Source organism: Nerophis lumbriciformis, linkage group LG01, assembly GCF_033978685.3.
Source record: "Nerophis lumbriciformis linkage group LG01, RoL_Nlum_v2.1, whole genome shotgun sequence".
NCBI lineage: Eukaryota > Metazoa > Chordata > Actinopteri > Syngnathiformes > Syngnathidae > Nerophis > Nerophis lumbriciformis.
The window spans coordinates 49100001-49127067 of record NC_084548.2 but is presented as its reverse complement, the minus strand read 5'-3'; the positions used below and the strand labels follow the sequence as shown (position 1 = coordinate 49127067).

General features: G+C 38.9%; 1 protein-coding gene across 3 annotated transcripts in view; it reads right to left on the bottom strand.

The window, feature by feature from the left end:
* Window positions 1-27067, bottom strand: part of LOC133622540 (ankyrin repeat and SAM domain-containing protein 1A-like) — a 112037-nt gene that overhangs the window by 70114 nt on the left and 14856 nt on the right. For 2 of the 3 annotated variants that reach the window (XM_061985371.1, XM_061985375.1), the window contains exons 2-4: window positions 5425-5505; window positions 5105-5261; window positions 4432-4494 (exon numbers count right to left, since the gene is read on the bottom strand). In XM_061985371.1, coding sequence (XP_061841355.1) covers window positions 4432-4494; window positions 5105-5261; window positions 5425-5505 — 301 coding nt within the window. The remainder of the gene's footprint in view (window positions 1-4431; window positions 4495-5104; window positions 5262-5424; window positions 5506-27067) is intronic. The other variant, XM_061985379.1, reaches the window with a different exon arrangement.

Here is a 27067-nt window from a genome sequence, read left to right as displayed (position 1 = left end):
GCACCATCAGGCGCATGAATGAAAAGTACCTGTATTTCTCAAAGGCAGTATAGTACCCGTATTTAATTTATTAGTACTAGAATACCATACAACCCTAACACCAACTCAACAAAAATCAGGAGAGCGTGCACTAGCCTGTCAGGCCTCTTGGACCAAGATGACAAACAACTAGATCCAGTGCAGATGGGAAGGTTTTCGCTACCCTGAGGTAGACAACTGAAACCTCCCCTTAAAGCTCTCCGTCTTCACTTGGCCATTTGCCACCACAGTTTGGCCAATAAGCCGCAATAGTGTTACCTTGACAACGCTGTGCCTCATCCTCTCCTCAACATCACATGAGCACCAAGTTGGAGGTGGGGCCAAACCGCCCATTTCCATGCTACACAGAGACAAGCGTGGCATGGAAATCTCTGTTTGATGCTGATGCAAAGAGATGGCTACACTGAAAGCTACCCATCCTCCTCCTAATGAAATGGTTCTCTCCACCCCTCCTGCTAGATCACACGATGCCATCAACCACAGCCAAAGCTAGAGCATCTTCCTTTTTGATTTATTCATAACAATCCATCAATTATTTAGCCACATAAGCAATAGTGCCCACTCCTTCAAACTACCACTGTTTACGTTAAGACATCATTCATAATGTCAACACATCCCAAAAGAAACACTGACTGAATGGAACTACAACTCGGTAACAGGCAGCTAGATGCTGCTATGGAAGAAGTCATTTTTCCCTTCCAAACACTAAGAGGATTAGTTGACCATGTTTAAAAAATAGTGTGCAGCTTTATCTACAGGGCCTTGGTGCGCTTCCAGCTATGCCTGCTCAAAACACAATTACGCAGAGGCTGACATGTTTGCACCGCTCTAACAGGGGTGGGGATAGGGGTCGGGGAGGGGGTGGGGGGGGGGGGGTGTTGATGATGTCAGAGTCAGCAGCCTAACTCAAACATGGAGGCAGGTCATAGGGCATCCCTCGTTAGATGATGATGAAATAAACAAGACTAAATAAGATGGAGACTCGGCACTTTGTTACAGTAGCACTTGTTGTAAGGTGTGCTATAATACACTGACAATATATTAGGGATGTGCCTTTTGATCGGCCACCGATCAGTATCGGTCGATTTACGTGAAAATGTATGTGATTAATGTATTTTATTGACGAGCACAAACGCCAGACCCCTTCAGACTGACACTGTATTTATTTTTAGTCCCCCGGCTGACAAGCATCTAGCAGCTAATTATGTGTGTCCATACACAGTGTGGAGCTGCTCCTTGAAGCCAATAGCAAATAAACTGCATTTCTATGTATTGTAAATATCATTATCAGGTATGACTATCAGTGGAGGATGAGGTTGAACATATTACACACAGGGTGTTGTACGGTATATCGGTAGTAATAAAGTATCACGGTACCATCCATCCATACATCCATCCATCCATTTTCTACCGCTTATTCCCTTCGGGGTGGCGGGGTGCGCTGGAGCCTATGTCAGCTACATTAGGGTGGAAGGCTGCGTACACCCTGGACAAGTCGCCACCTCATCGCAGGGCCAACACAGATAGACAGACAACATTCACACTCACATTCACACACTAGGGCCAATTTTAGTGTAGCCAATCAACCTATCCTCAGGTGCATTTCTTTGGAAGTGGAAGGAAGCCGGAGTACCCGGAGGGAACCCACGCAGTCACGGGGAGGACATGCAAACTCCATACAGAAAGATCCCGAGCGCAGGATCAAACCCAGGACCTTCGTATTGTGAGGCAGACACACTAACCCCTGTTCCCCCGTGCTGCCCATCACGGTACCAATGAATTGAAAATGGTACTTTACTGTCTTTGAAAAATTGCTGTATTTTTTTTCCGTCCGCATGCTGCCGTGCGGCGGTGATGTACAGAGCGGAGGAGCATGTTAAGTGTGTCAGCACGCACACAATCACAGAGCGCACAAGGAGAAAGAGCATTGAGAGGAAAAATTACAAATAAAAGCAATTATACTGGTTAATAAAGAGGGTGCGTGAAGCGCAATACAGAGGTATTTGGGCTTCAAAACTATCAAGGTGAAACTTTAAATGCGGAAGTGTGGCGATGCCAGCAGTGCTTTAAAACATGCCTCGCCAAAGGTGATACTTAAACAATATTACAGACCTGCAAAATAAGTTTAAAGATAATATAGATAACTAGCTCCCCTGCTGTGCACATACAAATATGTAGATGCACGCAGAGCTGCTTGGCTTGATGCCAAATATTAGCCACACCTTAAAAATGACACATTGTATGAATGGATACATTGCCTATTATTTAAGCGCTATTGACTAATGGTGCACTGAAAATTCGGCCACCGAAAAAACGATCATCTGCAAGCAACATCTAGTGTGTGTGTGTGTGTGTGTGAGACAATCAATACTTAAAGTACTTAAGGTATCAATACAATACTTTAACTTTAATATGCACGCGATTGTCTGGAGCTTCGGCAGTAAGACAGAGGTGTCGCCCTCGAGGCCACTTCGCTCGAACCTTGCCTCCAACGACTGGCAGCTTGGGGTTGGGGCGGCGGCTTCTCTAACCCCGGCACGCGCACACCCCTCTTTGCACTTCAGGAAGATCAACCCTGCCCTTAGAGCCAATTCTTGTCCCGAAGTTACAGATCTGACTTGCCGACTTACCTTACCCGCCTTGTTCTAACATGACAGAGGCTGTTCACCTTGGACCCTGATGGGGATTCAAGACTGCAGTGGCAATTGCTCTAAGACTGCAAGGGAAGTTCAGCTTCCCCTAAAATATGAAAAAAGTGGTCAAATATGTACGTTTGTGTTCACATTTTTGTTCGGTATCAGCTACTTTCGCGATAGCTGACGCGACTTTCTTCTCATTCATCCGGAGTATAGAGTGGGTTGTTCCTTTGCAGCCCAACTAAACAGTCATTGGATAAAGGCTCAGCTTTCTCCCGTCCACGGAAGTAAAGTGTCTATAGAAGAGAATGCGAAGTGGGCTCGGGTTCGGCTGGCTTAGACATCCGGGCTTCTGCATGATGCTTGGATGATCTGTCTGAGGCTGAATCTCTTTGTGATTGACAGCAAATCAACAATCTTGAAATATAAAACACTGCCAGAGCATTTTGAAATTTTCATTCTGTTGTTCCTGTTCAAAAGGAGCATTTTACAATCTTTTAAGTGACTTTCTTTGTCAAATCTAGCATCTTTATAAATTGCATCTGTTTTGGAGACTGTACTCATATTTAAAGCCACCACCAGCAGCCACCACTCGTATTGGGCTTGTGTTACATTGTCCAGTAATAATAACAAGTGAAGGGGCACTTGCATTGCAGTAGGCCCATAATTATAAAAATAGAGCAAAAAACTGTGTTAATACCACTTACTAGTAACATTTATTTTTAAATGCATGTACATTATCTTAGCCTTTATTATAGAAAATATATTCATTATCGACAGTTATTCGACAGACAATCCTGCCCACCCACTCCACCTGACAATTAAGGGACAGCGGAGCTCATACTCCAACAGGCTCCTTCAACTTCCTTCCCGCACTGTGCGATTCAAGAACTCCTTCATTCCACACTCCACCCTGACATGTTAGCTACTTCTTTTTGTTTATAACGTTTATAATGTCTATTTTCTATTTCCTGCTGGATCTACTCTCTATTTTATGCTGTATATACTGTAATATTGTACATGTGTTGTATATATTGTATATATGTTATAAACATAATATAATATATCTGTATATATATTATTCTGTACACATTTTATGTATATATTCGTATATATATATGCTAGATTTTTTGTCGCTATATTAGTCTATTTATACCTGCATTGTCCTTTCCATCCTTACACTTTCTATCATTGTAACTGAGCTACTGTGTTGAACAATTTCCCTTGTGGATCATTAAAGTTTGTCTAAATCTAAGTCTAGGTTAAACAAATGATATGATGACATTTTAACCACGTCCATAGCCACGCCCCCCACACAGATTTGGGCAAGCTGGTGTAAACTCTTCATTCTCTTTAATAGTGGTTAATGAGTGGAACATCAAATACACCTCCAGCTTGGTAATTGTTAAAATTACACGCCAAAACATGTTCAGTGTTTGAACAAACATTGCTACACACTACAATGATTAGTTAACATCTACTTCAAAATGTAATAATATTTTTCTTGCATCTCCTCTAGTCACATGCAGAATTATTGCAAGAAAACCTGTGGTAGTCCATGTTTTTAAGGCAGGAAAAGTGTCGCTAGCATAGATTAGCAGAAAGCAAGAGATCCACTGAGAGACAGCTAGATAAAGGCAAAGTAATGGATTTGCAGTAGAGTGGCACCAGGAGCAGTAGCACTAGCAACAAACCCACAGCAAGTCAACACATCAAAGCACTCAAAAAAAACATTGTGGCAGCGTGGTGTACACACCTTGGCATTAATATAAGGGTCAAAGGGCCCACAGCGTTTGAACTCTTTATGGTCTACAGAGCTCTGGTAGGGAGGAAGAAAAGATAAGCTGATGTTTTTGTTCAGACAAGCAATGAATACATGGATGATCATAAGTAAACATGAGAGCACAATTAAAAGTGTTAATGACCAATCAGATGTCATGGTTAGGTTGGGCAAAATGACCCACATTGAGATTTATCCTACGATCAGGGTGTTTTGGTTCAATATATAAATCTCATAGTGGGTCATTTCGGTACACCCTAAACAAACCAGTCTGCAGCGATTGGTTTAACTAACATGGTTAACAAGGTTAGAGAAAACAAGCACTTCTCACACGAGCAGGGCTCAAAGCATTTCCAGGTTGCATGGTATCAGGAACTTTGTCAAAGTGTGAGTCATGATGCTGGGAAGTGCACGGAGTCACATTCTTATGGACATTCATTTGGTGCATCACACATGCATTTGCTGATATAATATTTTACCATTTGATCACTAAAATGACTTCTAAGAACAGCAAGTTTTTTTAATTCAATATTGTAGATATCATTCTGTTGGTCTTAAAAATGGCTGTTGAGATATTTTCCACAAACAATTGATGATCTTTTTTAATCACAAAACCAATGTATCTGACATTGTAAAGGCAAGGCCCGACCTGTTCGTTGAGTCTGGGGTGCGAAGGTCCTTGGTGGACGAGCAACCTGACAATGTGCTCATCTCCTTTCCATGCTGCAAGGTGCAGAGGGTAGCAGCCCTTGTTGTCAGCTATGTTGGTCAAGGCCTCATTTCGTAGTAGCAATTCCACCACCTGACTGAAGAAAGGATTAGGCAGAGTATAAACTCAAGTAAGATACACATAGATTTTGCAAACTTTTAAATCAATAGCATGATATACTATATTCTCTAGGGACATTTTGCATTGAGGGCAGGCCTCATGTAATGTGGAAGATAAATAAACGTGGCATTAACCACTACCTGTGTCCATTTAAGGCGGCATGGTGTAGAGGGGTGTATCCAGTGCTGTCCACACAATTCACATTGGGACCTCTCCATATGCTGGTCAAAACAGACAATATCATTTGTAGTATATACCAAAAATAACACACCCAACAATTAGCTCATTATTTTAATTACTTTTTATTTACTTTATGTATTGTATCTGGCATTAATAATCCAGTTGATAATATCCATCCATCCATTTTCTACCGCTTATTCCCTTTGGGGTCGCGGGGGGCGCTGGAGCCTATCTCAGCTACAATCGGGCGGAAGGCGGGGTACACCCTGGACAAGTCGCCACCTCATCGCAGGGCCAACACAGATAGACAGACAACATTCACACTCACATCCACACACTAGGGCCAATTTAGTGTTGCCAATCAACTTATCCCCAGGTGCATGTCTTTGGAGGTGGGAGGAAGCCGGAGTACCCGGAGGGAACCCACGCAGTCACGGGGAGAACATGCAAACTCCACACAGAAAGATCCCGAGCCCGGGATTGAACCCAAGACTACTCAGGACCTTCGTATTGTGAGGCAGACGCACTAACCCCTCTGCCACCGTGAAGTGGCAGAGGGGTTAGTCAATGCACAGTTGATAATATATATATATATATATATATATATATATATATATATATATACATACATACATACATACATACATACATACATACATACATACATACATACATACATACATACATACATACATACATACATACATACATACATACATACATACATACATATATATATATACATACATATATATATATATATATATATATATATATATATATATATATATATATTTATACATACATATATACATATATATATACATACATACATACATATACATATATATATATATATATATATATATATATATATATATATATATATATATATATATATATATATATACATACACACAAACACACAGTTGTGGTCAAAAGTTTACATACACTTGTGAAGAACATAATGTCATGGCTGTCTTGAGTTTCCAATAATTTCTACAACTCTTATTTTTTTGTGATAGAGTGATTGGAGCACATACTTGTTGGTCACAAAAAACATTCATGAAGTTTGGTTCTTTTAGGAATTTATTATGGGTCTACTGAAAATGTGACCAAATCTGCTGGTTTAAAAGTATCCAAACATCAATGTTAATATTTGGTTACATGTCCCTTGGCAAGTTTCACTGCAATAAGGCGCTTTTGGTAGCCATCCACAAGCTTCTGGTTGAATATTTGACTACTAGCATTGTCCACATGTTCTCAATGGAGTTTAAGTCAGGACTTTGGGAATATTAGCCTGATTTAGCCATTCCTTTACCACTTTTGACATGTGTTTGGGGTCATTGTCCTGTAGGAACACCCAACTGCGCCCAAGACCAAACCTTCGGGGTGATGATTTTAGGTTGTCCTGAAGAACTTGGAGGCAATCCTCCTTTTTCGTTGTCCCATTTACTCTCTGTAAAGCACCAGTTCCATTGGCAGAAAACAGGCCCAGGGCATGCTAGACGGTAGGAGTGGTGTTCCTGGGATTAAAGGCCTCACCTTTTGTCCTCCAAACATATTGCTGGGTATTGTGGCCCAACACCTCAATTTCTGCTACTCGCTACCTAACTTAAATGCTAACATGAATACATGACAAAATTACGTATTTTTCCTTTACAAACATTTTACCCCAATTTAAACTTGTATGAACACATTGCTGTCTGAGTAACTATGCTATCAAACCTACAGGCCGTGCTCTATTAGAACAGAGTGGTAGAAGATCCACACACGGACGTGTCTACAACAGGAAGTGTACCCATGTTACATCACAAACTGGAAGTGAAGAAACAACTCTTTATCATTAAATACTCTTAAACAGAGGTGTCAAACTAATTTTAGCTCAGGGGCCGCATGAAGGAAGATCTATTCCCACGCGTGCCGGACTGATACAAATATGGCATAACAATTTAAAAAATCAAGACAACTTCAAAATATTTTTTTTGTTTGTTTTACTTTGGCCAAAAATAAAACAAGCACATTCTTAAAATGTATATATTACAACTAATCCTCTTGGCAAAACATTTCAAGTTAGTTAAAAATTCTGGGGAAAAAATTGGTGCAGTTTCAAAATCACTATGAAGAACACAATGAACTTAGACGTTGTCTCAGTGTATTTACAAAGCCATTAAACTTTAAGCACTTCCTGTTCAGCATATTCATGATGGCATTTTACCATTAAAGACGTGTTTGGAAAAGCAACAAAGTGTTTACTCAAACTGGCACATTGGTGAAATCCACAACATATTAATTTATCATCACTCAAATATTGCAGATATAATATAATCAAAACAATTGTCAAAATGACAGCATAATAGCCAAATTAAAGGTTACATAACTACAAACTTAACCAATGTGAACATGGTAGATTTGAACATTAAATAAAATAGAACAAACAACATATGTAGAAACACACTAGGGCTGGGCGATATGGCCTTGTATTAATATCTCGATATTTTTAGGCCATGTCACGATACACAATATATATCTCGATATTTTGCCTTATTCTTGAATTAACACTTGATGCATATAATCACAGCAGTATGATGATTCTGTGTGTCTACATTAAAAAAATTCTTTTTCATACTGCATTAATATATGCTAATTTTAAACTTTCATGCAGAGAGGGAAATCACAACGAAGTCAATTTACCAAAACTGTATTTATTAAACAGTTATTAAGCAGTGGCACAAACATTCATGTAATTTCAAAACAGAAAGTGCAAGATTATCAGACATTTGAAAACCAGCTATTAGTGCACTTTTGTGCATGATGTCACTAAGATGACAAAACTAAAAACATTTAAATGCACTTTTTTTTTACAGAACGCCACTACAATACTTTAAAACAAATAAAGTGCACTTTTGTGCATGATGTCACTAAGATTACATATCAAAACAACACTAAATTAAAGCGCACTTTTTGTACAGAACGCCACTACAATAGTTAAAAACAAATAAAGTGCACTTGTGTGCATGATGTCACAAGATATTTCAGTAACTGTCAAATAAAAATTAGCTGCATAATAGGAAATCAAATGGTGTATGTCCTTCGCTATGTGGTAGATTACAGCGGATGTCATCTCCTTCTGTTGTTGACAATTTTTTTCATACGGTGTTGATCTGGAAATGGTTGTTTGGGCATTTTGTTGGTGTGGCACCGAACGGATATGTTGACAGCCGCAGTTTCAAGCACTCTTCATTCTCCAGCGGGTGACTTTTCAAATGATGCTACAAATTAGCAGTGCTGCTACTTTTTTAGCAGCGCTTTTGCCGCATACTTGTTCAACATTTTCCAGCTTGAAGCCAAATTACCGCCAGACGATGGACACTGTGCTGTTTTTCTTGGGAATTAATTCTTCCTTCATTTGTTACCAGATTCGCACCTTCTTTCTCTCGTATTACCACTCGCACCACTCCGCTAGCATCACCTGCCACAGCTAACTTTACCCATGTCGCTACCTATCTGCTACGCGAGAGCGTATGACGTTGCACGCGCGACAGTATATGACGTATGTAAGAAGGTGCGCTTGTTTTACGTCTCTGTAAGAAGGAGAGACAAGAAAGAGTGAGAAGAGCCTGTAGTGTAATGCCCGCAGCTAAAAGCAACTGCGTGAGAACGTATACTCGAATATCACGATATAGTCATTTTCTATATCGCACAGCGACAAACCCGCGATATATCGAGTATATTTGATATATCGCCCAGCCCTAAAACACACATTTTTACAATGGAGTTCAATGTGCACATTGTGCCGTCAATAAATTGCGAGCACTACACGGAGCTCTAACTACAAAGATGATGGTCAAGTTGACTTAAGTCTTTGCATCTTACCGTTTCATTATTTTGAGTGGATAATTTAAAATAAAAGAAGGTATTGTACATCATTAGTCTGCCGCCAGCCACAACAGGCGCAGCTGATTGCTTGCACCTGCGCTGATTAGAGTAGTAGCTCGTAAATTAAAACTGAAGCAATCGAACATGTTTCAGAGTTGGCCAATGAGATATGAAGGTTGCAGTCAAGTGACACTGGTTTGGCATGGCAGCTGCAAAGACGCAGTTTATGCAGCGCTACACACTTCAGCTGGGAATGATACAGCCCGTTAAGCTTTTCAGGCCGGCCCGCTGGATGTTTCCCTTTTTTTTTACTTTAAACTTAAAAAATAAAGTTGGCAATAGGATGTGCAGTAGTGTTTTCAAATTACCGTAAGTCTTGAATTATATAATTTTGTTTCCAATGGTTGAAATCTGCGCTTTTCAGTGACATATTACGGTAATCACAGGGACTACGTCACAGCAGCATGGGCAAGGTTTGTTTACAGAGCAGCCAGCGGGAGACGAGAGTCACATGGAGGGAGGGAAGCAGAGTTCTGCAGAAAAAGTGATATACATTGGATATGTCAGGGATCCCAGTGAGGTAAAAAAAAGAAAGAAGAGGAATTGAAAAATATCAGCTGTGGGAGGCCTTTTTAGGGGGTTCAGGGGGGCATTTACCATTTTCAAGATGCTTTGGAAGGCCTTTCCTATATAGGAATTCTGTAAAAATGCAAGAAAACTTACCGATGGTTTCTATCTGTTAGATGGTATAGCCCCCTGGCCGACCCAGCTGCTGTTAAGAAAATTACTAATAGACGTGACATCACTGCTCCAAATATCTTGTCGTGACGCTGACAGATTTGTAATTTCGTAAAGATGAGCTTATGAACAGTCTTATACAGATCGGGAAGGGCTGTTTTGGTCATGTATTTACACACAGGCAAGCTTCAAAATCCTAAATTTTTCACCACAGAGCGGTTGATTATCCAATACTATGAATTCGATAAGTTTACTGCATATGTTGGGATTCTTGTGAAAACTTTTCTTTCCGCTGGAATGAATCTGTCAAGGTTTGTTGTTTTTGTCTCGCCTCATGAGCTCTAGCCACTGTAACTTCGTCATGGCTGGCTTTCAAGTGCTTCATTAAGTTGCTTGTATTGAAATGTCCCATCCCTCAAAACAGTAAGTCGCCGTGCAAACTTGGCAGCTCGAGTTTGATGTTTTCTTTGGTAGCGCAGTCCTCTATTGGTGAATTGGTCTTCCATTTACGGGGCAAAGAAGAAGTCATGCCCATGCAGCAACATTAGCATGCTAGTGGACTTATTGGCTTGTGTGCACTCTATTTAGGTATACACCTGGGGTTACTTACAAAATACATATTACCGTATTTTCCGCACTATAAGGCGCAACTAAAAACCTCCAATTTTGTCAAAAGCTGACAGTGCGCCTTATAATCCGGTGTGCCTTATATATGGACCAATATTGAGCCACAACAAACCTAAACTTCATTTTCATAAAGTTTAGGTCTCGCAACTACAGTAAGCAGCCGCCAACTTCTTTTTCCCCCGTAGAAGAAGTTCTTCTTCTACGGTAAGCAGCCGCCCCCGTAGAAGAAGAAGAAGCGTGCGGTGCATGCTGGGATATATGACTGCGCGAGGTGTGCCGTTTTGATTTCCATTTGTTTGTTTATGTAAAGACCCCAAAATGGCTCCTATTAAGAGACAGGCTTACGACGCAGAGTTTAAACTTAAGACGGTCAGTCACGCAGTAGAACACGGGAATAGAGCAGCAGCGACACTGACTCCATTAATGACGACTTCGAAGAGGCGGAGCCGGGCATGTTGGATGCCGTATCCGCCCAACTGTTTAATTCGGACACTGAAGAAGAAGAATTCGAGGAATTCGTGGATGAGGAATAACTTCATAAAGTGAGCTTAACATGTTTATTTTGTGTGTTGTGTTGTGTGACATTAACATTTGAGCAACGTTGAGTTATTGATATATTGTTATTGCTCTGCACTATTTCGAGTGTTACGTTTGATTTACCGTAACAGTATCACTGTTTTTTACGTGTTTATTGAATCAGGGAAAAGTTCCCCTCTACTATGTGATATAAATGTTGTACTACTGTTATACCTTGCTGTTGTTAAAAGATAAACAAAACACCACGTCACTGACTTTACCTCGGAGAAAATAATAAAACAGCTGTTTATTCATTTTGGGAGTGAACAGAGTTGTCAGAACGCTGGTTTGTAATCTATTAATAAATTCTGACTGACCTGACGGACTGTTTTGTTGACATTCCCTTTAGCGCAGCTCCATCTAATGGATGCATATGTGCGCCTTATATATGAACAAAGTTTTGCAATATGCCATTCATTGAAGGTGCTCCTTATAATCCGGTGCGCCTTATAGTGCGGAAAATACGGTAGTATGGTTTTAAGTTACAAGTACTCTCCGATACCTACACCACCAAAAAGGGCTGTATTGGCATCGGAACAGCCCTATATTTATTTAAGTGATTATTTGGCGTACCACTAGATAGAACCTGCATACCACTACAGTTTGAGAAACACTGGGGTAGAAGAATAGCGGAAAATAGAGGACATATGTTACCCTTTGCATTTATTTCGCCTTGTCTGTTGCATTTTGATTTATTATTGATTATAAAAGACGCCAATCGAGGTGGTGGTCAACTTAAAGGAGCACAGAAAAGCTCCAGCTTCCAGCCAAGAAAGATCATCATCAGGTTTTTCTAGCTAAAATGAACTGATCACATCTAGGTTACAGTGACTTTATTTCTATTAGCAGTATGTCCCAGGCTCAAAAAACCTTTATTATGCAACTTGAGTAACCACAGACAAAGCACTTAGCGAAAAATCTCCAAAGGGGTAAAAGCGAGGCCAACCCGAATGCAACTGTCTTCCACCGCAAGAGCTACACTCAGTTGCCAACTAACAGTGGCCGGGTTCTTTTAATTTGCAAAAAGCAGTGCACACTTTACTTGAGGGAGATGATGGATGACAGATATACAAACCGGAAGAGAGGCATATAAGAAATCAAGTATGTCAAATGTGACGGAGTGCACTGGCAGAGATGCAAAGCACTCTGAAAGACCTCACACAGCTAAATAAATCATGTGACTGGGAAATCAAAGCAGATAGGTGAACCAAATATATATCCATCAACTTTCTACCGCTTGTCCCTCTCAGGGTCGCGGGGGTGCTGGAGCCTATTCCAGCAGCATTCGGGTCAGAGAGAAAATAGAAGCATAACCTTAGACTCACAGCAAACCTAAATAGAAAAGTGAGCTTCTGATACATGATAGAAATCAGCCAGAATTTTTAATTAACACTTTGGAAAAAAAAAATGACGATGTGATTTAGTAGGGAGAACTGCCAGGGCGAACAGCAAAACCTTCACAGAGTAACAGTAGTGCCAATTGCATGTGTCGCATGACTTTGCTTTACATGCCCTTCTGGAACAGTAATAGCTGTGTCAAACACCACACAACTAAATAATCCCCCGTAATACTGTAGTTCTTAGCAGTGTGCAATTACACAGCCAGAGGAGTCATTAGATAAGACTCTTGAATGGCTCTGTGGCCTGGAGAACAACGAGCTCGAGCCCACGCAAATATACAGGGATGAAAACCTCTGCAGGTCACATAGGGAGTGTTTTCATTTCCTCCTGCATTGCCTTTTCAGTTTCATTTACTGCATGAGACAGCCATGAGAATGCATTATAATAAGCAGAGTCTGCAAGGAGGAAGCACTCAAGTGTGAGGAAAAGCTGGGGATTGATAAGTGTCTGTTTGTCAGAGAGGAAGCTATGATGATGCTTTCTTTTAAGACACATTGCTTCTTCCTTCTTGGCCCTCCGTCTAGCGATGACATTTTCCGTTTCAGGCACGCCATTGCCACGTTTGTGTGACCACTGAACACACATCATAAGCACAAGTGGAGACAGAAACAGACTTTTGGTTTCTGTCCTAGATAAAAGACTTATGTAAGAGCTTAGAATAGGAAAATAACCCATACACAAATTAATAAACATGAACAGAGCAGCAACTAGGACTGGAAAAGTTACCAAAATGAGGCAGAGGGCAGAGAGCATTACCAGTGCAAGGTCTGCCTTGGCATTAGGCACATCAATAACACAGCTTTGACTTCATTGGACTGATGCTCAAACCGGTGAACACTGCTCATTTCTTCCCAGATACTGCAGTGTCATGCTAGTTTGAATAGGATGGAATAGTAATTTTATGACAAATGCTGCAGTACAGTAAATTGTAAAATCTGCAACAAAAATATTCAGAAGCTCTTATGCAGGGTTTTCAGCTCAGGCCAAATCCTAAATTCGGACCAGAACAAACTGAATACAATATATAATGTATCGCTATCCAATCAATCAATATCCTTTATTTAACCAGGTAAAAACTAATTGAGACTAAAATCTCTTTTCCAAGAGTGACCTGGCCATGAGGGCAGCAAAAACAAAGTTACAGAAATAAATATAGAAACAACAAAAACAGCAGCAGTCACAATTAAGTATAAATTAATTATTTTATTAACATGAAGACAATGTATAAAATCCACATAAACTATACTTTTCTACATTTTCTTTGCCAAGAAATGTTTTGGCTGTAGGGTGATCAATAAAAGAGCTTAGGACATAATGTATGAGTGACTTTCTACATCTTTATTGTGACACACATTGGACCGTACGTACGTACATGAGACAATAGACTGCAGTTTCCATGCTTTGCTGATTGAGCAAAAACTTGAAGTTGAGGTCCATCTAGACAAATAACACTGCCTCCAAAAACACAAACAAAGATAAGCATTTATAATCAGTTTCAGTTTTTTTCGAACACACATACAATACAATTACAATCTAATACTTCACATATTTCAGTTTTATCCCAGTCGTTTGTTCTCTATTTGTAACAGGACAGTGAATAAATTAGTCCATTAATATACAATAGGTAAACAAATAATACATGCATACATATAATTAGACATGTAAACATATACATAATTAAAGTTCTCATAATTAAATAGTTTAAGTAATTTATGGTTCACCTTGTAGGTAAATGAGAAGATCTTTTTTTTTTTTTTTAAAGGTTCAAAATGTTTATTATAATTCTTCTTCCTTGTACTTTGTGAACACTTGTAGTTTGAACAGATTCTTAAACTGAATCATATTAGTACTGGTACATTGTTGGACATTGTCCATAACCTAATTCCACATACTGATATGTTAATGTTTTAAGTGTTTCAAATTTGATTTTCCTCTTTAAGTTATATTCCTCCTATTTTGTTGAGAAGAATTGTTGTACATTCTTGGGTAGCAGGTTATAGTTTGCTTTGTACATCATTTTAGCTGTTTGCAAATGCACCAAGTCATTGAACTACACTATTTTTGATTCAATAAATAAAGGGTCTGTATGTTCAAGTCATTGAACTACACTATTTTTGATTCAATAAATAAAGGGTCTGTATGTTTTCTATATCCAACATTATGTATTATGCTAACTGATATTTTTTTGTAACACCGTTAGTGAATAAAGCGTACATTTATAGCTATTTCCCCATATTTCTACATAATAACTCATATATGGTAACAAATACGGAGTGATTTTTGGTCCAGAACATATTTTGCATTTGTTCATTATTGACTATATTTTTCTACAGGAGATTTCCAGTTCATTTTGTCATCTATTATTACACCCAAAATGTGTTTTCTTTTACCCTTTAAATGTCTACTACGTCTATTTGAACTTCACTTTCCCTTCTACTGTTACCAAATAGCATTATTTTCGTTTTACGGAGATTCAAAGATAGTCTTTTTTTTTTGTAAAACCATCTTTTTAATTTGTTCATTTATTCCATTATTTGTATTAACTTGTATGTTCTCTCTTGAACAAAAAGCAGTCGTGTCATCTGCAAATAATACTAATTTTAAGTCCTTTGTAACTTTATAAATGTTGTGTGTATAATGATTGAACAATTTGGGTCCCAGTATTGATCCCTGGGGTACGCCGCAAGATATTTTCAGCTCTGTAAACATGTTCAATAATAATTGAACTAGAAATGATGCAGTGTTACCACATACATAAGAAAGTAAATTAAAGTACCACTGATAGTCACACACACACTCGGTGTCGTGAAATTACCCTCTGCATTTGACTCATCCCCTTGTTCCACCCCCTGGGAGGTGAGGGGAGCAGCGAGCAGCAGCGGTGGCCGCGCTCGGGAATCATTTTTGTTGATTTAACCCCCAATTCCAACCCTTGATGTTGAGTGCCAAGCAGGGAGGTAATGGGTCCCATTTTTATAGTCTTTGGTATGACTCAGCCGGGGTTTGAACTCACAACCTACTGATCTCAAGGCGGACACTCTAACCACAAGGACACTGAGCATCAATCAAAAAATTTGGAAACTTTGTAACCCATTTTGAAATGACTCTATTATCATTTACATGCCAAATAATATATATTGATATACTAAATATCATTTTTACAGGAGGCAGAAGTATAAATTGTGATGTATATTTTAGGCCGTATCGCCCAAAACCTACTTGATAGCAAGAAAAAAAATGTTTCCCCACTTAGCATGCATCTCTTTCAAGCCAGTGTTCTTGGTTTTCTAGTTTTATGGTAAAAACACATATGTATTTTGCTTTCTTAGTGGACATGACTCATGACTGTATTGTGTCATTGCCAGGAGTTCTCATTACATATGCTACAAATGTCATATTAAGTCAGCCACATTTGCAAAGGAACCCCCTCCCCCCTGCAGGGAGTGTAGCATCACAATGTTTCTAGTTTCTGGTTCTAGTAATAAAATATCTCATGAGGGACAAAGGTATACAGATTGAGCATCTTGCCCTCATTCAGAGTGGCCAGCAGGAACCCTTTCTGCCTTTTTGGCAGTGTGGCACTTGAGGACAGGAATCAGCGTGGTGCTAGACAATCCACTGTCATCCTCTTACTACAGCTCACAACTAACCTAGCTGGGGGACAGGCCTTAAGCCCATGGCCGAGCGGTATGCAAAACAGAGCAATTTGGAATGGGAGGAGGCATATTCATAGAAACTGATTAATGAAAAACTGACCTGTTTGAAAGGGCCACACTAATCCTTAATTTCACTAAGGGAATATCAGGAGGATGAAGATGGAGTTTATAAGAGATTCTGTGAGGCTGTAATTTTGTGGTGTACAAGGCTTGGTCTTTAAGAGAGGGCAGATAACATTTTTCCTCATGTCCTTTCCATTAGTCCATTGATGATTGTAAAATATCGGCATGTTGCTGTAACGTTGCATTATTCGTAAATCCCGACGGTTCTTCTGTAAGTCCCATTATTTGTGTTTGAATGTCAGCCAGACTATGTGACATTTGTGTTGATCATTTGGGCCACAATCCATCTATCTATCCATTTTCTACCACTTGTCCCATTTGGATTCACGGGGGAGCTGGAGCCATAGCTGTAAATTGTGGCTGATAGAGTTTCACTCCAGTCCTGGGGGAGGTGGTAATGTACACTACATACTGGTTCGCCAACACCCAAATAAGTCAAAATGATAAAGCAATGTCCATCATATCTGTGCAACCTGGATTTAGATGTGATAACTAAATATTCCTGTAATAATATTCTGGTAATGCTTTTGTCTTTTTCTATGCCCTGCCCCTTAAAAAAAAGACCAACATAAATCCGTTTGGCAATTTAATCATAGTCATGCGCACAAACAAGACGGACACCCCTGCCAACGCTAAAAAAGAATGTCAGATAGCAGTAGAGTCCTCTTCTAGCTTTGTCACTAGTTTAGGTGGGTACAATGATCAATTCTCCAATGCATCACAATTGGAACGTGGAAGATTCATGAATCGATAGAAAAATGTCCAAAAATTCATTTACATATGTTAAATAAAGTACTAAGACGATTATAAAATGTGGCATTAATGCTAATGTTCTCTAGAGTTTAGTTCTAGGCTTGGTTCTAACTAACCATGTGAAAATCATTAGCCAACATTCTTTTAACGTTATGTGTTGGCTGGATTAGCGCGGACAAAAACGGAGGAGACAGGAGGAGAGGCCAAGCTATGCTAGCAGCAGCGCTAACCTTACTTGGGTGTGAAGAAGAGAATAAATGCTTTGCACATTTCAACAAAAGGCTAATAGGAACAACATTACAGCAGTGTTAAATCTGACAACAGTTTTTAATTTAGTTTTAGTCTTTTGACGAAAATCGAGTTTAGTTTTAGTCATATTTTAGTCATCTAAATTGATAGGATTTTAGTCTAGTTTTAGACGACCAAAAATACTCAACATTTTAGACAACTACAATTACAGTAAATTCAGTTGACTAAAATATAAAGTATTAAGGATAACATATCTTTGAAGTTGTCTTGACACCACTTTTATTAGGGTAAGTAAAATGGTAAAATCAATCAACTCTGCTTAACTTAACATATAAAGATGCATTTCAATAAATATGTAAATGGTGCATCACATTATTTCAGAACCAATTCCAATTATGAGACTAAATCCTCAGAATTTTTTTTCAGTTAATTTCCAAACATGCACTCAAAAGAGTGTAGTATGCAAGGGAGCAGACAGTTTGCCATTTTATTGAGCAAACGAGCTAGGTATAGCTAGGTGCATGGCAGGGTACACAGGGCTGTACGGTGCGACAAGTGTACTCACAAAGGCGCCTAAAAATAGATTGTGCGACTTGAAAAAAAACCTGTAGCACGCGTGTGAATAGGGATTTCAACCCGTTCATCGCATTTTGTTCCTAAAATAAGTCCATCAAAATTTGATCATTCTACAGTCAAATTTTCGTTCATCCCCAAAGGATGTTTAAAATAAACTTGAACCATAACCGAATGAACAAGTGATTGAAGCGGAAGTGTCACTGATCACTGTGTGCGTCTCCCTCCCTCCTGCGCCATGCACAGAGTTGCAGCTCCGCTCCTTTTAGTTCACACACTCGGTCTTCCAACACGTAACATACCTGCCAACTTTTGAAATCAGAAAAACCTAGTAGCCAGGGTCCAGGGGCCGCAGGCCCCGGTAGGTCCAGGACAAAGTCCTGGTGGGGGGTTCAGGCTTCGCCCCCCGACGCAAAATGATTGATTGCATTCAGACAGGTTAAAATGTTGCTAAAACCATCACTTTTCTATCAGTCACAGTGACTTTTCAAAACAAAAATATTACAGCAAAAATCATATGGGTTGATTGACATGTTTATTCTGTAAACTAACTTCAATAGTTTGAAATTATTTTGACAGTTAATGCCAGTTATCCTGTCAACCTTTCACAAGACTTCAATTTGTTAATTGAAAGTATAAACAGTATAAACACTTTTTACAGTAAACAAATGGTAAAACAGTACTAAACAATTCCATTAAAAAAAAAATTGGTGTCATTATTAACTTTCTGTCCAAGCTTGTATAATCTACTGCCTTGTTCAATTGTAAAATATATTCTGTGCCTAAAATTCACATTTCTATCACAATTATCATACTGTAAACATGGTAAGCTAACTTCATTAAAATTAATAGTCCTGTCAATAGCATGGAATTACAATTCAAATGTAGTTTTTTTGTAAGCATTTCAAAAGAATTCAAAATATGAAAAATTTATGAAAATTAATTTAAGCCATCAGACACTTGAAAAGTGGCACATCACATCTCTAATGTAATCATTTTAACTTTTCAAGAGAAATAGCACTGCAAAAATATTAAGGACATACTTATGTATTTTGGTAGTTATGCTGTCAACATTTAACAAGATTTCTTCAACTTGGACTTGAAAGCATAAATAGTATAAACACTTTTAACAGTATAACAGTACTAAACAATTCCAATAGATAACATTGGTGTCATTACCTTTTTGTGGCTAAAATCCGAAAAACGTTGAAAGTTTTCCACTTGTATCGCTAGCAACGGCATTAGACTTGTGTTTTTTTGTCCCAACGTGGTCTTTTACACCGCTAATTCCTCCGTGTCCGATCGAAAAATCTTGTCTGCACAAGGTGCAATTCGCGTAGTTTTCACCCTTTTTGGAACGGATAATTAATCCCGGATAGGCTTTTGAATATTCTTCACGGAATGACTGCAGTTTTCTTTTCGGTTTAAGACTCGTATGCGATTTTTCTCCGGCTGATTCCATGATCGTTCGCTCGTTTGGAAACAATGACAACAGGTGCCTCGTGCTTGGCAGCGGTGCTATAAATAGCCTCGCGGAATGGCTCGATAGGAAGTTACGCGAAGCAGGTCGAATGTCATTGTTGTTACGCGATTTCGTGAATAAAACTTTAAAAAAAAATTTTTTTTTTAATTAATGAAAAACCGTATTTTTTATCACTGCAACCGTAACCCGGAATAGGTTGATGAAAACCGTACTAATTACGGGAAAACCGGAGTAGTTGGCAGGTATGACGTAAGAAACAAGATTTTAGTTGAAGGAACTGGTCAGTAAAATACTTTTTTCTCCACCACCCTAAAACTTGACACAAATTGCACTGCACGCTAGTAACTACGAGAGTCGGAGGGAATATTGAAGAACAAATCAATGGTTAAACTGACAAACTTGTTATCCAAACAATAACCTGTTTGTTGACAACATGATATAGCCATTGAAGCACATTCAATCTATTTATTTAGCAGGGGTAACACAAACCAGTGAAAGATTCAAAAGAGCTGCTGTCAGACCCGACAAACTGCCGCTGCTGGCCTGCTAAGCTAACAAAAACAGCTCAAGTTAAAATGCCTAAGAGACTCAGACTGTAATAAATTACATCTATTTTATTGTTTTGTCTTCCGGTAATCTTATTTTGAAACATTTCACACTTCCGCCCATGCATCACACACACTTGATTGAGCATTCTCTAGCACTAGCAGAGTGAGTGCAGACATATAAGATAGCAACATGACCCAAAAACAAAAATCACAATGAAAAAAAAAAAAAAATAACAACAGGAAGTAATGGTTGTGCAATATAGACGATAGTTGATATAAATGATATAAACTTGGATGACGATAGATTTTTTAATACTATCAACATATAGTGATGATACATTTTGATGACACATTTGAGCTATGTCACACAAATTTGAGAGCAACCAGCAGACAATGTAATACAGCGTCCTCGCTAGCAAGCTACAATAGTCGCTAACGTCCCGCCACAGTGCGAAGACGCTTCTAAGTCACTAATTCCTCACCTCATTGGCTATCACTATAACTGACTGGAGGATGAGCAATAGCTAAATATGCTACACTATAGGGCTGGACAATCAATTAATTTGGATTTTGGCTTTTTACGATCATACAATTATAATTAAAAAAAAATTATGATTAATTGACCGTGCTGTGTTCACGCAAATTCCTGAGCTTACAATGGTGAAACAGATAACTGAGCCTTTGAGTGAAAACAAGACGTCTACTAGAAGTTTGGGATATCATCTTACCAGGATTAGTAGTTTTTATTTGATACCGCGCTAGTATGCATAATCAATAATCACTAATCTCAACAAAAAAGGAAGGGATTTCCGCGTTCACGTAACCACCGACTGAGTCAGAGAATTGGCAAATAAAATTTAATCCACTGGTATATATACAAACATATATACTGTACATACCTGTATACAAGCACAAATGCATACATACAGACTATTTGCTGATGCTGTTCTGTTGTTGTTGTTGTGTTTGTTATTGTTGCTGTTGATGTCTCTCTGCCTTATCCCCGTCTTGTCCCCACAATTTCCCCCTCTGTCTTTCTTTTTTTTCCTCTTTCTATCCCCTCCTGCTCCAGGTCTGGCTGCACCAAACATTAATATAAATCCATGTAATAAAGTCAAATACAAATAAGGTAACAAGAGAAGTATCCCACACTTCTCTTTTTTAAAGTAAATTTGTACAGCAAATATGGGCATCAACAATATGATTTGTCTGAGTAGCTGAACAGGACAAAAAAAAGTATTGATTTTGAATCAAGAATCGTTTTGAATCGAGAATCGATTCTGAATCTTATCCTTACCCCCAAGAATCGAATGGAATCATGCGGTGGCCAAAGATTCACAGCCTTACTAGAGGGTATTTGACTGTGAAAAGTTTGGGAATGGGAACTGCTGCTGTGTACGAACCATAGGTTGTCCGACAGCTTACTAGGAGTGAGACCACGGTGCCACTGTCAGGGATTAGTCTGGCTCGGGACACTCAACCCAGCAGTGACTAATGCATGTCAGCCACTATCAGAGAACCTGGGCTCAGTTGTGTAGTTTGCCAAAGGAAGGTGGGCCTATAAAGCCTACAGCCAGACTGAGCATCATCAGTGCAAGGACACTTTGAGTTACCTGCTTGGTACAGCACACGCTTGATTACTTACACATGCACATAAAGCATCACTAGGGGGGTAAAACAGAAGCAATAGATATCTATGGATGTTGAAGTAGACTACCGGAGAGCACTGCTATACCTCTGAAGCAACCTTTTAAGAAAGAAACGTTGCATCATTTTTCAACTATGACACAGCAGCCATGAGACCTTGGCGAGTCAGTGACATACATTAAAACTCATCTCGGTTTTCTGGAAAGCTGTATGACCTCAGCTCGCAAAAGAATGCTAAATGTTACATGGCAGAGGGAGACAGAGACTTAAGTTTTCCCCCATTTAACATTAATTGTGTGCATGATTATCTGAGGGCTCCAAATCAGTTTTGACTTTTGAAAGTACCTAGATATGTACTATAGAGCAAGGGTCAACAAGTAGCTAGTGAGCTACCTAATTTTGAGTAGCTCACCCAAGGGTAGATCAATGATTTTGATAGATTTTAAGACGATTTTGTGAGCATATTAACTTGATCAAACATGGCAGAAATGTCAATGAAAACAGCCAATGGGCAGTCAAACTTTTCCTGCTCCACTTTTGATTGTAAGGTATGGCAGAAGTAAACAGGATGACAGAACTTACAGCTAAAGGGCAGCTAAACAAATGCCAGTCGTGACTTATCTTCTGAAGATGGGGCTATTGTTGAGAAAAAAGCTAACTCAACATAGATTGTGTCTCAGTGATGTGGGTGGCCAAAGTGATGTAGAGCAAATCACATCAAAACATAATTTTTAAATGTCTTCATTACGCCGGCAATTTGTTTATTTTGGGTCTTGCATTCCTACAGAAACACTTTGATTGTAAAATAGTTTTGTTTTTGTTTTTTTACTGTTAAGTAAATGTGGTCATCTTATTTAATTTACTCTGTTAATTACTCTATGTTCATAAAAAATATTTTTAGTATGGATGCTTTGAAATGGCCCTGTGATGAGGTGGCGACTTGTCCAGGGTGTACACCGCCTACCGCCCGAATGCAGCTGAGATAGGCTCCAGCGACCCCAAAAGGGGACAAGCGGTAGAAAATGGATGGATGGATGCTTTGAAACGTGCGGGTTAAAAACAATAAAAACATTGTCAAACTAAAAAAAGTGTAGTGAGATTATTTTATTGTTTTGCCATACTGCTTGGCTCTAACAAAGGGTCAAATAATATTTGCTTAAATGTTTATGTTAACCAACTGTTCAATTTAGACATTATGCTTCTATTTTATAACTAATTACCACAAAAAAAGCTGCCGAAATGTTTGCCTGACATGATCGTTCGGTCTCCTGAGTACACAAACTGGAGGATCGAGCATTACCCTTTTTTTTTTTTTTACCAGGTTTTATGCATACATGCATGTCGGTTGCGGTCAACTTTGACCTCCCTGATCCGTCAAAGACGTCCGTAAGCAACATAAACAATAACAATTCCTATTGTTAGACGACAGAGAAGCAGCCCGAAAGACACACCGTTTTAGTCCGCTCCCTAACGTAACAGCTGTACAATATTCCATTATTTCATTAAACTACTGTAGTTGTTTGCACTACATTCTATTGAAATGTTTTTAAACAATATTCCTTATATAAAAGTTTGATTTCATTTTAAAATACATGTTACATGTTAAAATGTATGTTTTGGAGGGAGGAACAGCACTGATTACCGGTAAATTGATTTCAATGTGTTTCAATGGGTGGCATTCAGTTGAGATACGAGTGCTTTGAGTTAGGAGCTGAGTTGTGTGCAATAGAGCTCGTACGTTGGGGTATCACTCCACTAAAATCTCACACACAAGATAATTTACCTCTGAATATAAGTAGGACTGCACAAAAAATCTCCTAAATAACTGCAACGTCAATTCACACTAACACATGAGTTGACTCCACTTCCCTTCCCTATTTCCGCCCTCTGCAACAAACGTCATTGGCGAGGCGAGCTGGCGTTCATTCATCAGCTTGCTGGGAGAGGGTTTGTATTGTATTGACTTGTCTTTAATACATACATGAAAGTACACAACTGTTGAGTGGGCGAGCGTGCCATTGTTTAGACATATTAGTTTATTATCAGTATTTTTTATTAATTTCTATTAAAAAAAAAATCCACATTAAACAGTTCTTCTCAGACCTCCAATGAAGAATGACAGAATGGCCATTACATGCTGTGTACAGCAAACAAAATGAAGAATCTAATTTTGATAAATGATGATGATGAAAACAATATTAAAAAAACAGTTTAATTTCGTTAAAATGTAAGCACATGGTCCTGAACGTTGTGTGTACGTATGCACATGTATGTGTGTGTGTGTGCGTGTGCGTGCGTAAAAATAATCATCGAAGAGCATAGCAAACTCAAATTCTAAGCAAGAAAATCATGATTCACATTTTTGGCAGAATTGTGCAGCCTTAGTGACTAGCAGTAATTTGTTATACAATATACTCCATCAGTGTGTGAATGTGTGTGTGAATGGGTAAATGTGGAAGTAGTGTCAAAGCGCTTTGAGTACCTTGAAGGTAGAAAAGCGCTATACAAGTACAACCCATTTATCATTTATTTATTGCAGTCATTAACTGCATGTATTCAAACTACACCAATTAGCTTCAAATTGGCTGTTTATAATGATTAACTGAACAAAAATTTAAGTTACATATATAAAAAAATATAGGCTGAATGGAACGACCCCAAAGGGAATAAGCGGTAGAAAATGGATGGATGGATGGAATGCTGTGTTATCAAAATGACAACAGATGTAAAGAAGCTTGTTTGCGAGGTCAGTTGTAACACGGACTCTACTAAAAGGAGCCCATTAACACATCATATACAGTATTGTATTCCACAGATTTTTTTGTGTGGCCAGAAGAGGTGTGAATTAACCGTGGACACTCACAGATTACAGAGAGAGTGGGAAGATCTCTTGCAGAGGAATTAAAAAGGATGGGCATGGAATGTTGGCAACAAGTAGAAGTGAGATGAATGTGGAAAAGAAGAATGACCAAGTATGAAAAAAACATTAAATCAGAGCCCATATGCCAGCTAGTTGGCAGCAAACACATGACTCTAAATGCCAACATGAATCAAGTCACAAATTTAAATTGGTCGATCACCCAACGCAACCTTTCCAAGATTATAGCAAGCTGTTTTAACTTTAACACATCATAAATATTGGTGTGACAATACGCTCATCTCACAAAACGCAACATTAGGTTCACAAGAACGAAACAAGACTTTACAGACTTTGCCAAGGCCCCTGAATGTCAGATGTTGAGGGAGGGCAATGGGGTACGACCCTACTTTTGAGAAAAACTACAATGACAATTTACTGTATAGGACTGGACAAAGAAACATTTGGCTCGGTCACAAAACAATGCAGGTGAACATTCAAGTCTCGTACAACTTTTGCATGCGTGAGCCTATAACTGTTGAACTTGTTTACACTAATAAAAAACAGAATTAAAAATTCTAAAGGTTAAAATAAGTACATATACTGTAATTACATATCCAGGCCTCAAATTTTAACTTTTTAAGTTCAAAGCAAGTATTTTTTTTAAATTATGATGTATATTCAGTGTTTCCCACAGGACAGGCATCTATTTGTGGTGGTGTGGTCGGGGGGCAGCGGGTGGCGGCGGCAGCGGCGATGACCAAGAAGAACGCGGAGTTGGAAGATAATTACAACATTTTATGTACATATTTATATACAGATTTGAACAATTAGTGATTCACTGAAATATATTTATTAATTGTGGTTCTTACAAAAAATATATCTTATAAAATATAAAAGCTAAAATGTCTCTTAAAGCTCTGCCCCTTTAATTAGTGAATACTAAATAATTTAACTTTAGCCTACTACTACAACCATATTATTTACCAGCAACATGAAGTGAAACAGAGGCAGAGGTGTCCTGCCACAGTCAGTCAACCTCCTCCTCCTCCTCCTGCTGCTGCTGAACAGGTCGCACCTGTGGTCCGGACTGTAGGCCTACCTCCTCTCCAAGTCGAGCCCTTTTCGGCCGTTGAAAATATTTTTCTATACTCCTCTGTGTGAAGGAGTGAACATCCAACATTAGAATTTATTACTAACGAGCAGAACCGCTCTATGTACAGTGCCGTCTAACTTTAAGCGGCAGAAGCTCAACACATGCAGGGTTCAACGTTAAGGTTTTTTTCTACTTGCCTGACTTCTCAAATCTACTTGCCCCAATATTTTTACTTGTCCTGCCTAGGTTTTTTTCTGGCTGTGTAGTGCTCATGGCTTATATCTTACTAAAATTCTTCCCGTTGACTATTTACAACACTACACAGTATTTATTATTATTATTATTATTATCTATAATTACATTTAAATGGCATTGCATACATGTAAAATTAAATGCTATTTCACATTATTTGACCAGTAGCAGTTACACCCATCTGAACAGGTCAGCCACCTGTTTAAAGCCCGATCACAGTTGAAATCTTGAAATGAAGGGCCTTTAATGGCCAAAACATTAACCTGGACAACATTTTAACAGCTGGTTGGCTCAGATTTGATTCTTTTCATTGCATTCACATGCTGCAGTGGACAGTGGACAATTTAGCTTCAGTCCATGTGTGTTTATTGACAGTCAAACAGCGGCGTTGTTAATGAAGCAGCGTCAGGCTGCTCACCGTCAGTGAAACGCTCGGTGAAATCGCGGATTAACGTTAAATATATGACGAGCCGCGAGCGATGCAGCTATAACCTATCTACCTATAACACCTGTAAAAATGAAGCAATGCTACCACGCTAGCAAGCGTTAGCTAGCCGGCTATGAGCCACCAAGCTGCTAACTATCGCCAAAAGGCACCATTTAAGTTTTTTTCCCCATGGCATCCTGGATCAAGGCTTTCAGCAGCTTTTGGACGTTTGAGGTAGAAACGTAGGAAGCGCCATCATTATGAAAAGTAGCCGGCGAGTATTTTAATCCCGTCCGTCCCTCTTCTTCTTCTTCTGGCCCACCAGGTGAATTAAGTGCTATTGGCAGAGTTACAATGCATAGTAGGCTACCGCCACCTACTGCACCGGAGGTGTAACTACAAGCAACATTCACAGACAGTCCCATTGCTTTTATGAGCGGTCGAGCGAGTCAAAAGCCGAAAAATCCATTTGTGGTGGACGTAATTCTTTCGTGGCGGGCCGCCACAAATAAATGAATGTGTGGGAAACACTGATATTCATATGTAGATGATGTATCGGGACAGAGCAGAAATATGTCCTATAGGAATTAACTATACACAATAACACATTAACAAAATGCTGTCACATAAATGTTTTTTTAAGTAATACCTTTGTGACATGAAAAAAACACAACTAATGTAAAAAACCCTTGTGTTTACTTTTTAATATTAAAATAAA